Source organism: Pelobates fuscus, chromosome 10, assembly GCF_036172605.1.
Source record: "Pelobates fuscus isolate aPelFus1 chromosome 10, aPelFus1.pri, whole genome shotgun sequence".
NCBI classification, from domain to species: Eukaryota; Metazoa; Chordata; class Amphibia; order Anura; family Pelobatidae; genus Pelobates; species Pelobates fuscus.
Window position 1 is genome coordinate 88,107,516 of NC_086326.1, and position 13,250 is coordinate 88,120,765.

Below are 13,250 nucleotides of genomic sequence, written 5' to 3' on the forward strand. Positions count from 1 at the left end.
AGGCTTCTAACGACAGAACAAAGGAATTAAATGAAAGGGAAGAAGCTCTGCCTTATTCTGCTAGCAATCTGTTCTTAGTCCCTTTCCCAAACCATGTGTATCGGTCCCTTTCCCAAACCATGTGTATTGGGACAAGCGTATTTGTTTTCCAAATCCCATTTATCTGAAAGTAACATCTAAAGGAGAACAGAAGCAATAGGTTTGTTTGTTTTTTGAGAACCAAAACGTTCAAGTGAGCTAAAAATATCAGATGAAGATAAATAAGGAAAAAATGTGTAATTGGAGTAACAAAGAGGTTCAGGGATCGAAGAAGCTGTGAAGCAGCTACAATCATGTGATGCATATTAAATCCAGTTTTGTAACAGAGAAAAGTATCCACCAGTGCTCGCCAGTCTTTGTAAAGCATGATAGTGAGGTATGATGAATGTTAGAAAAAATTTAAAGTTGGATTTACTAACCTCTGCTTGGTGTTCCCGTCTGTCTTGTCTCTGTTGGTAAGTGTAACGCATTCTTCCATTACTGTATACATGAACATTACCTTTAAGTAACAAGAGGCAGAATTAGTAATAGAGACGCTGGACTTTATTCACAATATCTGGACAGAACTTTCAGACCAGAGTTACAAGTTAGTTCAAATTTGAAAACTTTGGTTGCAAAGAGCTGTTCAAGCTTAGAAATCTGTAGGAAGATATATGGTTTTTTAGCGTTAAATCACGTTGTTTATGCTGCCCTAGTCACACCTCAACGGGCAGTGACTGACACAATCTGCATGGAAAAAAATGGTTTTAAATGGCTTTAACCCCTTAAGGACACATGACATGTGTGACATGTCATGATTCCCTTTTATTCCAAAAGTTTGGTCCTTAAGGGGTTAAAGTTCAATTTGCAAAGCAGTAGATAACAACTTCTAATCACACAGGAGACTCCTGCAAGGTCTAGCTAGCTATTAACAGTGCAGGAGATGATAAATTCAAATTACCAGTGCAATAAAGGAAGTGTAAACATTAGATCTCACCATACAGGAAGTGTTTAGGAAGGCTGTGTATGTCACATGCAGGGAGGTGTGACAAGTGTTGCATAAAGTGGTTTAAGTCCTAAATGGCAGAGAATGTAACAGTAAGACTGCAGGAGTATGATCTATACACCAAAACTGCTTCATTAATATAATGAAGTTTGTTTGGTGACTATATTTTTTTCATTAATGTTAGAAAGCTGATTAGCAAGACAAGCTATTTGTGACAAATCAAAGTAGAGTTAAGGGATACTCCAAACATTAACCATTTAAATGATTTCAGTAATTTGAGGTGGTCATGGGGCCTAGAGGCTGAATGCGCTTTGCTTTGCTATGAAATACTGCACATACAGAGTTTAACCCCTGTGCTGCCAGAGGTTTAACCACCTCCTGCAGCTTCATTAGCCAGCCTGGAGCATGAGTTCCAGGTGGCTTAATGTTAATTATGTGTATATTGGACCTCTGATCTCAGCATACTGGCAACAGGAGTCCAATGGTGGCACTGCTCCCTCATCCCTACCCACACATAAACTACTGCCCCTATCTCCGACTACAGGCCCTATCCCTTACTATAGCTCCTACCCCGGCATGTCCCACGTAAGATGTCAAACTGTTCTTAAACGGTTTGAGTACTTACTCTTGGAGAGTGCCATGGCACCATAGCCACTATAAAGAGCTGAAGTAGTTATTGTGCCTGGATTGTTCCTTTACAAATACTCTACCAGTGCCCCTCCCGAGATTAGGTTCTGGATCCACCTCAGTTGCCACCTTTCTCTCAGAACTTGCACAAGATTAATAAAAACATAGTACAGATACTTACTAGAGGGAAATCCACCACCAAAGAACATGTTGAACAGGTCTTCTGGAGAGATGTCAGCCTCAAATCCTCGGTGGAAGTCAGAGTGCCCATGTCGTGAGGTGCTAACTTTTTCTTCTCCAAATTGGTCATACTGCTTCCTTTTCTCTGCGTTGCTTAACACTGCGTATGCATTCCCGATGGCTGTATGGAAATCACAGGCTACAGATTAAACAGAGAACCACAACACAACTTCCCCCCAAAAATACCCAAATCCCAAACCTGTACAATATCATCCCACCAGTATGATTCAGTATGTTTCTTGGGTAAATTAGTAGTAAAGACCAGCATGATACAGTTATTCATTAGGAGTGCCAGGGATGTTCACAAGGTTCCCATTAAGAACAAATTAGCAATTAAAAAATTATTTTGCGACACAAATCAGACTGACCGCCCACCAGTGCCAGCCCATCATGGCATGTGGTAGCTCTGGACTAAAAGTGATGTTATTTTGGGACAAGATCATTCCTCTATGTATTGGCTAATTTGACCATTTGTTAGCAAAATGAAAATACTACCACTACCACAAGTAGCTTTTAAGACTATGAAGAACTAATATTCCTTATTCAATAACACACAGATAGAAAATTTGTTTGAGCGTGCTAATCCTGTTATATTTGAGTTACCATAAAATATAAGAATAAACAGAGTGTTCGAGAAGAAATAGATACATTGGAACATACACCAATCTTCTTGAGTCAGGGAAACCAGTTGAACCTTAGATCTCAGAGTGTTTTATCAGTTACTGAAGGATTAACTTGGGAAAAGTTAAACAAATAAGGTTATTCTAAGATAACCCAGGGAGGCTAACCTGGACAAGTTCATCTCTGGATCCAGAAAACATGCTAAAATGGTTAATTCTGGGATGAAAATAAGAGTTGCTCTGTTCAAATTGGGAACTGCCCCACCCCTGTTCTGTTTTATCTAGTTTACAGTTTAATATCTCGACTATTTCAGCTTGGGGTAAAATATGCTGCAGATATAGAAACCTGTGTATTTGCCGCACATATTGGTAGTAGTGGGTACTCTGGGGAACACGCTCCCACGTTAACTTCTTTATCTAACTGCAACCAAGTACACCATCACTACAGGCAACATCGCAAATGGTGTGAATGAGCAAGGGATTAGATTTAATCTACATAAAATTTCTTTATTTGCCACTATTTATTTGGTTACAGTCGATTTCCAATCAAAAGCAGTGTTACCATATTTAAAGAGAATTTGCAACACTGTCCGTGGCATTGTAACATAGAGCAGGCAGACCTGCATTCACCAGCAGCAGGGTCAACTTTAAATTACGGGATCTGGGTGCCTGAACCAGTTACTGTGTCTGCCCATTCACCAGGGACATCCCGAGACCTCAGCAATTCTCACTCAGCAGCCTGTGTGGGGACCAGATGGGATACTGCAGTGACTGTAGGGACCAGACTACTAGACATTCAGATATCTCCCGAGTTCTGACCCTAAGCAACCTGTCCTTCAAAGAACAAGGATTCCGGTTTTCAGAAGGGTGGAAATACACTGAAATGTCCTTTGTGAATGGTTAGGTCCATCCATGGCCTCCTGATAAAACTCTGGGAAATGGACTAGTGTTTGTCAGAAGGGCCTCTGGGAAAAGCTGCACTTGGTCACATTGACCACGAGTTTCTGGCCTCATTTGCCATTTCTTTTTTTTTTAATTAAAAACAGTAAAACAAGCACAAAATTAAAAAAAAGTTACTCCAAGCACCAGTTTGTATGTTTCAAACATTAAAGCCGTTTGCTGCCAAGTGTAACTCCATCTCTAGCAGCGTAATTAGCTTGGCAGAACTTGGCATCAGTGTGGGATAGCATGTAAGCTTTCAGTTTTTAACCCTTTATTTGCCACTGGGAGGGGGGTGCAGAGGGACAGTTTTGTATTCCTAATACTATAGTGTTATTTTAAAGTTAAAGGGATAGACATAAAAAAAACTAAGTCTATGTAGCCATTTTTACAAAGAAGCTTTAAGACTTTTAAAATTGTTAGTTCCTAAAAACAAAAACAAAAAAATACAGGAGTGGCTTTCTATTTATATACTTGCTCTATATAAGCATCTTATGATATAGGGATGTCTTTTCGGCATAATCAGCAGATGATGATCCTCATGCTAAATTATTGCACTGGATAGAATCTGCTCTCCATGAGAGTATACAAAGAACTGGTGAGACTGTGATCTTAATTGTCAAGCTAAGGATTACCTTATCTCATTCTCAAGTACATCTAGAATGTTGTACCTTTGTAGGCTGGAAAGGTTACTCAGGCCATTGGCAAACAACTGCGATAAAGAATTGGTTGTCCAAGGAAGGGCCAATACAAAAATTCCCAATAGAAAAGAAAGTGTGTAGCCGATTCAGCAAAATATTTTACGATTCATTTGGTATTCAAGTCTTTTTTGAAAATCCTGTAGAATACTGTAATGTATTATAAGGCCCTGAAGGCTTTACAAATTCATATTGTCAAAGTCAGTTTTCAATTATGTTTACTGCTTCCTAGCTGGAACTATAGCAGAAGACAATCTAGCACAAAATGTCAACTTTTTAATAATTCAGGAAAACTTTTATCAAGAAACTATCTGCTTTGATATCCCTGACGTCTTTATAAAATATATCATGGGGTTATATAGAAATTCAGCAGCAAATAAAGCAAATTGTGCATCCTTCTCGATCACAACAGACTCCCATCAGAGGTAACAGGTTGTCACCTTTACTGTAATACTCGAATTAGAACTGCGACACAAGTGCAGTCCACAAGTGTCACATGTTTCCACTATCCGATTCCCCCAATCATATAAGCATATTTTCCCATGACATATCTTACGTTAATTAAAAAGGGACACTATAGTCACCTGAACAACTTCAGCTTAATGAGGTTGTTCAGGTGAGAACTATAGCTCCCTGAAGTCTCTCTCATGTAAACACTGTATTTTCTCAGAAAATACAGTGTTTACATTGAAAGCTAGGAACACCTCCAGTTGCAGTCACTCAGAGTGAACCAGAGGGACTTCGGAGTTGATGGAGGCATAATATGCTTCCATCCACTCAGATCTGCTGTCAGCAGAGCACAGGGCAGCACTGTGCACAGCATCCTGTGATTCAGTATCTCCTCCCTCTGCATGCAGACACTGAACTTTCCTCATAGAGATTCATTGATTCAATTAATCTCTATGGGGAGATGCTGATTGGCAGGGCTGTGTTTGAATCATGCTGGCTCTGCCCCGCACTGCCTCTTTGTTAGTCTCAGCCAATCCTATGGGGAAGCACTGTGATTGGATCAGGCTACCACATGTCAGCAGACTGCTTGTTTTTCTGAGTCTAACAGCATGCAGATTTACAGCTTTTGGCTTAAATACAGTAAGATTTTTACTATCATTTATGGAGGCATGAGGGGCGCAGGGGGGGTAGATGGTGGTGTTAACACTATAGGGTCCGGAATACATGTTTGTGTTCCTGACCCTATAGTGATCCTTTAACAAATCGAATCAAATCTCTCATTGCACTCTAAAACAGCCTATGGTCACGACTTATGTCAGAAGATAAAGCATCTAAATGCTTACTATATTACAGCTGAAAGAAAATAGCTTACCAAAACCAACAAAACAATATGCTGGCAGGATTATTTTATTTCTTACTTGGGAATCAAAGTTCACAAAAACACACAATTATTTTAAAAATATAATTTGACACAAGTGAGGAAATTGAGGAGAAGGAGAATTCATAATTTTTAGATTGTTTGTTCATTTGATCATTGATCTCTTCACCTCGTGGTTAAATCAATAACATCAAAACAAACGGGCTCTGTATGCAGAGGGTTCTTTGACCAAGCGTAGATTCTAATACAATTTGTAATAACAGTTACAAATGAAACAAAGTAAATACAATGTAACCCTACGCCAAAATACCTATAAAAGTGTATGTTTCAATCTTGGCTGCTGACCGTAACAATCTTATTCATTTGAATTTGGAAAAAATCAGTCATCATATTAAAATGTCCAATGGACTTCTCTCAAAAGATTTTACTACAATGTTGCAAACAAAAGTAGAACCACAGATAAAAAAAAAAAAAAAAAAAAAAAACTACAAAAGATCCTTTATTATATATATCCTCCTGAGTTTATTAATATAAGTGTGAGGTATTAGGATGTGGTCCCTGGCTTCTATGGTCAATACATTTTTTCATTCCAAATCTCTCCTCTGGAACGTGGACAGAAAATAGGGTTATAGAGTGTAGCCCCATCAGTTTACTCTGATATTCATTCTAAAAACAGATTTTCATTCCTCAAAATTAGAATAACTAACATTCAACCAAGTGCTTTTCATGCATGGCACCAGCCTTCTGTAAAAGATGCCCAATGCCCAATTTTCAACTTTAAAATTATTGGATGGTACTTAACGTCATACACAGCTCAATGCTTTCTGTTGGACAGAGTGTGGGCAGCTAAGAACACTAGATGATGTGGTGATTCATCTATCCAAGTAATTAACTTCTCTAGGAATTGCAGTGCTAGATCCCTAACCCTCCAAAAAGAAAATCTACTTGTGCTATACAATTTGATACACAGATACTGACAGCTGCAAATAACAAACACACGGACACCCGTGAAAAAAGTGATAAAACACAAGAAAACCTTAACTGATAGGTACAGGGCTCCCAAGGTTATCTCCCAGCTGATAACCATATAACAGGACTGTGTAATTGATGGGATGTTTTGGGATATTGCTAGTGTACCTATAATAGAGGACAAAAGCTGCAAGCTTGGCAGTAGCTATAGATTTAATGGGTACAATCCTGCTCTGGTCAATGCAATGTTAAAGTGTAACATAGAAGAGGTAGGCCAAACAGCTTCCAGTAAACTTAAAGGAACACCATAGCGGTAAGAACACAAACCTGTAATCCTAAACATTAGTGTCTCTGTCCACTCTTTGCATTGAAGTAAAAAAAAATAACCAACAACATTTTGTACGCCTCTTTTTCCAGGCCCCCTCAGCTCTGCTTAACTCTCCGTCCCCTGCGATATCATGGAAAAGGCATGGCCTGATCTGCAATGGTCCAATCAAATGCTCATCTCCTCAGAGAAATATTAGGGATCTAATGCGCATGCACGGCATGGGCTGTGCACACATTCAAACTTCCTCTTGGGAAAGCACTGAATCAATGCTTTTTCTATGGATCTTTCTACATCACGTGAGCTTTACGCACATCCATTAGATGTAAACATTGCAGTTTTCAAAAAAGATGGGAACATTTTCTCATTAGCCTCTCACACAGGAAATGCCTTGCAGGAAGGAGCTGGGACAGCAATGAGTGATGCAACTGTATAACAGCTATAGCAGCTCAACAATCACTCATAAGACATTGAAGGTTTTTTGCAAAATACTCACCCCTCCTAACTTCACATGTCCTAAACACCTAACCATAAATGTAACTCCGAAAACCTAAACAAACCCTTTCCTGGTGACCAAATTTAAGTACTTAAAACCTAATTGTAGGTTTAACTCTTCTTAAAAATGAAACATCCCCAATACTACATTTTGGATTAGAGCTGGCGGTCATAGCACTCAGAATTACTGGTTTTCTAGCCTACCAATCAGAGAGGTCATATTGCAAAGCGTGGTATATGTTCCCACGCTTGAAGAACAGATGATTTACAAGAAAGACAACTTCTGATGGTAAGTATAATGGTGTTTTTTCTAATAGGATTTAATTTGTTTATTTATCGTAAAGGCAAGCATCCGATGTAACACTCGTGGACACGCAGGTCCAAATCAGCAATTATTCATAGGTCGTGTAGGACCAACATAACCAAACTGCAAGGACGCGATGGCCTTAGCGATCAGTTTAAGCATGTCTAGTATAATGTAACATTGTACAATACACCAATTCCATCCATCCATGTTTCAGGCACTAAGTTGTACGGGTTAGAGAAGCTTAAACAGTTTAAGCGCACCACCCTCCCTCCATCCCCTCGCCAGGCCATCCTGATCTGGTAAGAATATGTAGTTATACCCCCCTGGGACCCGCCTTAGAGAGGTTCAGGGATCGGGCCGTGGTCGGCAACAAACCCTTCTCAAGGGAGGTGTCTCAATCTGAGGGGCGAGAAGTCAGAGGTCAGAGGTAGGGAAGACCATTGTACCCCCAGTTCTGTTAAGACAACCCCTATGTTCCCAGCCGGTGGACCCAGGACCCCACACTGCGGTAACCCCCCTCCACTCCCACTACTCTCCTTGGGTCTCATATGTCAGTAACTTCTGGAAGTCAGTGTTATATGCAGTCGTCAGCCAATGCGTCCAAATGTCTACGTATAATTGGAAGTGATCCTGTGCATTTTATCAAACCAGACCGTGAGGGGTGGTATGAGGTCCTGTTTCGCCGTATTTAAGATCCAAATCGCCAGAGATTTCTTATATTTGGTGGTCGGCGAGGAGGTATGGTGTAGGAGAAATAGGGCAGGCCGGAATGGAGGGGGGCTGTCCGAGAAGTAAAATGGTTTCTAATTTATTTACAGGTTTTAGATTCTTTTTGGCCCCCACTATAGACTTTATGTTGGGGGATGGGAGAGGGCTAAGGGATTGAGAACCCCTAACCGCCCTATTTAGGGAGGAGGTTACACAACCTATTTTATAATTAATTAGGGCCCTCGTCTGCTGGCATGGATGGAGGCCAAGCCTCTATTTTATAACTATTAGGGATGCAACTCTCCGGCATGCCCAGTCACTAGTTTTTAATGTTTAGCAGACATGTCCCCACCTGTAAGATGGCAAGCAGGGCATATGGAGGTCCATTATCTCCATTATAGTAATAAGGAATCTTATTGATCACCATTAGGATTTTTTTTTTTACGGAGGTGGCTGGCGGACAGCTGCCACATAATTAAACCTGATGCTGCTGAGGGTTTTTAACTATTTGCCCACTGGCTGCTTGCGGGCAAAACGTTCAGATAAGCTAGGCCCAGAGTTGAAGCCTCTGGGCTTGTATTCGATTCATACGGTCTGGTTCGGCTGAAATCCCGACCTAATTCATGCTCATCATGAAGTGTCAAAATAATCAATGTGAATATTTACAAAACCCTGACATTGATAAATTCCATCAACAATGTCTGAATTATGCAGCCCGATTGGTCCCATATGCAGCCGGATGGTTTAGTCTCATTCGGTTCGGGGCCACTCTGATACAGTGTTATTCACTAAAGCAGGCTTCCCTAAACTCCGGCCCTCCAGATGTTGCTGAACTACAACTCCCATGATTCTCAGCCCATTTCATTCATAGAATCATGGGAGTTGTAGTTCAGCAACATCTGGAGGGCCGGAGTTTGGGGAAGCCTGCACTAAAGTGAGAATTCAAAGTGAATTTCACGTCTAGGACCAAAAAAGTCAAAGCACAAACATTTTCTAAGTCAGCAATACTTCCACATTGGCTTTGAAATTCACATTAAGTTCTCACTTAATAACCCTGATGGTAAGAATATAACTCCCTGGCGTTTGTCAGCAGCCAGGTTGTGAACTAGAAACAGCTAATTCAGTCCTTTTTAATAATTTTCAAGTGATGCGTGTCCCTTTAATTACAAATGATTGCTCACAGAGCAGCCACTACATTTGAGCTATATGCATTGTGATGTTAGTCCAAGTCGTACCTTTAAAGGCTTCCGTGGCACCAGGAGCATGATTCTTGTCTGGGTGAAATTTCAATGCTAGCTTTCGGTAAGCTTTCTTCAGATCGTCTTCTGTGGCTTCTCTAGTTACTCCCAAAATCTCATAGTAGTCTTTACACTGTTTTATTCTGTAGAGGGAAAAAAATGACAGCTCAAGTTAGTGTTCACTAAGCACACAAATTTAAATTGTTCTTCACAAAAAACAAAGCAGACAAGCAAACCGCTAAACAAATATGACTGGATTGTATACAGTGGTCACCCGATCAAGAAGCATATTACAAGAAAAAATGATTGCACAAAAAGGAACAATGATACAATGAAGTGTATTGCACCAAACACTCACCTATCCCAAATCTGTAAAAACAAAACTATGTAGATACAATGTTCCCTAAACAATGTATTAGATTACAAATTATAAAAAATAAATAAAAAATAAATAAATAAATAAAAAGACATATGGGATATACTGCTTATATGACAATATAGATGCCCTAAACATTTTATTTAGGAAATGTTAAAATTACATTTCTCTCAACCCATAGCTATCTGCAACAAATCCCTTGCCAGCTATTCTCACATGGTGCCCATCTTTTTAATGGTTTAGCAGCATGAAGCACAACTGTGCAGTAATATGTTGGTGATGTCACATGTTAGGCAAATACACAAGCTAATTTATGAATAATGCACATAACCAACAAAGGTTGACACTTCAGATAAACTATTTTTATATAAACACTCACTAGCTTTGTAATAAAGGAGACTTTACTCTGTACATTGCAGTGGTTCACCCCAACGTTCCTTATCCATTCCCCTTTTAAACAAACAATTAAAATATAAATTTGAAAGAAAAAAAAAAAACACGCTTAAATGCAAATACTCTTGAGTAAGTGTAAAAATAATAAATCTATTGAATAAAAGGAATAGTATTTGCCATGCTAAAAGCACCTTTTTCATTTACTCATTTCAGTGACCCTGGAAGTAGGCATGGCGAAGTAGACTAAGTTTGCACTTGTGCATCTTCAAGGTTTTAATCACACCAGCCGAATGAATCATCTTACTTAAAAGTAAAGAACAGCACTTATTCTATCTAAAGGAAGCACAGCGCCTTCAAGTGGCACAATAACAAAACTACACCTATTTCTACCTTCCAGGTGCATGCAACATCATTATAGCATAGGTCACTATGGAGCTTCAGAAGATAAGGGGGTAGAGAACCGTTTAAATATAGAAGGGAAGCAAATTAAAGCGGCATTCAGACAAAAATAAATAAATAAGTGTAAAAAAAAAAAAAAATGCATTTGGATGTGGCCATGAAAAGTTTCCTGTAATTTATCTTGGGTTAGGAAATTATTTTTCCCCCAAAGCTCAGGAAATGTAATTCAGGGTACCAGGCAGGCATTTTATTTTGTCTTTAGACCGGCAACAAAGGAGCAGGGTTGGGGCAGATTGTGTTTTGCACCTCTACTGGGTGCAGACTAGGAACAGACAGAGTATTGGTTCTGCTAATTATTAGAGCCGATATTCAGCAATTTACTGATAATCGGTATCGGTATTGTAATTTACTGATAACTTACTCAGCTCTTCCAGTCACCACACGCTGTCTCCTGCATCCTGAATGACTGCCAGTCAGTAAAGCTCCACGTTGTGACCTCCCATTACCCCTTTCTGTGAGTCCCTGCATGCGGAGTTCAGCTAAAGCCAAGGAGGGGAGACCGTGTATATCTACTGTAATGTATGGACTGGCTGACAGCAAGATGAGTACGATTGCAGTCAGCATGTTCAGTTAACGCCAGTTTTGTGTAGAAATTGTGTTACTTTTCAAAACTTTGAAATGTAAAGAACATCGGCAACAGTTATCGGCAGTCAGCCCGAAAGACGCCTCTGGAAAAATGATAATGGCCAACGCCTATTGCAGACCATTGTAATCAATCCCTCATAGTCTGGCGTTTACGAAAGAGTCTGAGAACAACAACCAGTATGCCATAATTGCAGATCCCACTTGACCACCAGGGTGTTTAATCAAAAACAGAGCACAAAGACACAAACACGTTGCATATAGCCAGCATACACCAATACACATTACACACACTACTGGGAAGAAAGAAAAAAAATGCACCTAAAATTCTGCTAGATCAACTTTGCCTCAGTTTTTCTATTCGGGTTATTGCACAAAAATTCTGAGGTTATTTAATAACTCAATGTCCAGGGCTGTAGGTTGGGGGTCTTAATCTAAAATTAATTTGTGGGTCAGGATGGACAGGTAGATTAGGCTAGTGCCTTTGTCCCTTGAACAAGAACATATTTGTAAAACATTTCCACATCCTGTGGACCCATAGGTGTGTAATTTTGCCACTTGTTGAAGAATTAACACAAATTGAAAATAAATGACTATCTAGAATAGCTGTAAGCACCTATCGATTGAAAGCAGCTCTCCCTCCAATAAGGAATGCTATATCCATCGTTAAAGACACAGTATTGATGGATAAGATACATTCTATGCTGTGGGAGATCTCAATCTGGTAATCCTCCCTCCAGTAGCTATTCCATGAGGGACATTTTTTAATGTTTGTAAAAAAAAATTTTTTTTAATTGGACAAATGTTGTTCTATGGTTTAAATAATAGGATTTAAGGATTGGCCTTATTGTATTACATATTCCAGTTTTGTTCCTCTTTATTAAATAAAAAAAAAAAATATATATATATATATATATCTGTTTTAAGTACTAAGGATAATTATAAAATTCCAATACACGCTCAGTGGACAATGCTGAAGTTGGAGCTTCTGTAGCCCTTCTTTTGTACGCTCACACCTGTAAACTGGTTAATGCCGGGTGAAGCTCCAAAGTGGAACACAGACCCTGGTAAGAAAATGACAATGTCTACAATGGAGAGCTTCACATAAAACATTCCAAAGTGACAGTGCTGATTAAATAATATTGTGAGTGTTTCAAAGACTGCAGGTTGAAATACAATGAATCTTACTACCCCAACATTCTTAATAAGACCGGTTTACAACACACCTTTTCACTGAGTCGACCTGGTCTGGTGTGTAACTCTTGTTTGTTTCTCCGCCAGCATCTCCATTAGCAGAAGGGGCTGAGTCACTTGTGTTCTTCCGTAGTCGAGGATTTGTAGGTTCTGTGCTGTCAGACGTGCTATGCTGGCTGTTTTTGTTGATGGAGTTTATTAGATCTAAAACAAAGATATATATATTGTTAGAACCCATTCCCTTTTTTTTTTTATAGATTATTAGCTCATTTGAACAGCGCTTTCTTAATCTCATAATATTTTAAATGTCAATTATCCCCATTCTAGGACTATACAACTCTGCAGAATATGTTGGTGCTATGTACATAATAATATTTCCGATTATCCTAGCACACAAACAGCTTTAAAAGCATGCAAACGATATGTAAAATGCCAAAATGTACACCATTTACACTGGAAGCAGGAAATCAATAGCTCTCCAGCTATGAACTCCCACGATTCAACAGCCGCATTATGGCTAGGCCACTTCAAACTCCATTTTATATAAAATAGCATTATCTTGTGATTAGTAATAAGCCGTGTTCCACGTTTTAATCTTTCCAAGTCTCTTTCATGTACATGTGAGTAACAAACCCCCCCCATTTTTTTTTTTTTTTTTAAATGGTTGAATCTGAATAAGATATTAATAAATAAATAAAAATCTCATTTGTCAGTCCCAGTACATTTGTA

The 13,250-nt window shown here is 39.2% G+C and overlaps 1 protein-coding gene across 1 annotated transcript in view; it reads right to left on the reverse strand.

Moving 5' to 3' along the window:
- DNAJB12 (DnaJ heat shock protein family (Hsp40) member B12) overlaps positions 1-13,250 on the reverse strand; it is a 58,427-nt gene that overhangs the window by 12,403 nt on the left and 32,774 nt on the right. The window contains exons 2-5 of the mRNA XM_063434677.1: positions 12,554-12,725; positions 9,515-9,660; positions 1,833-2,012; positions 459-538 (exon numbers count right to left, since the gene is read on the reverse strand). Of these exons, the coding sequence (XP_063290747.1) occupies positions 459-538; positions 1,833-2,012; positions 9,515-9,660; positions 12,554-12,725 (578 nt within the window). The remainder of the gene's footprint in view (positions 1-458; positions 539-1,832; positions 2,013-9,514; positions 9,661-12,553; positions 12,726-13,250) is intronic.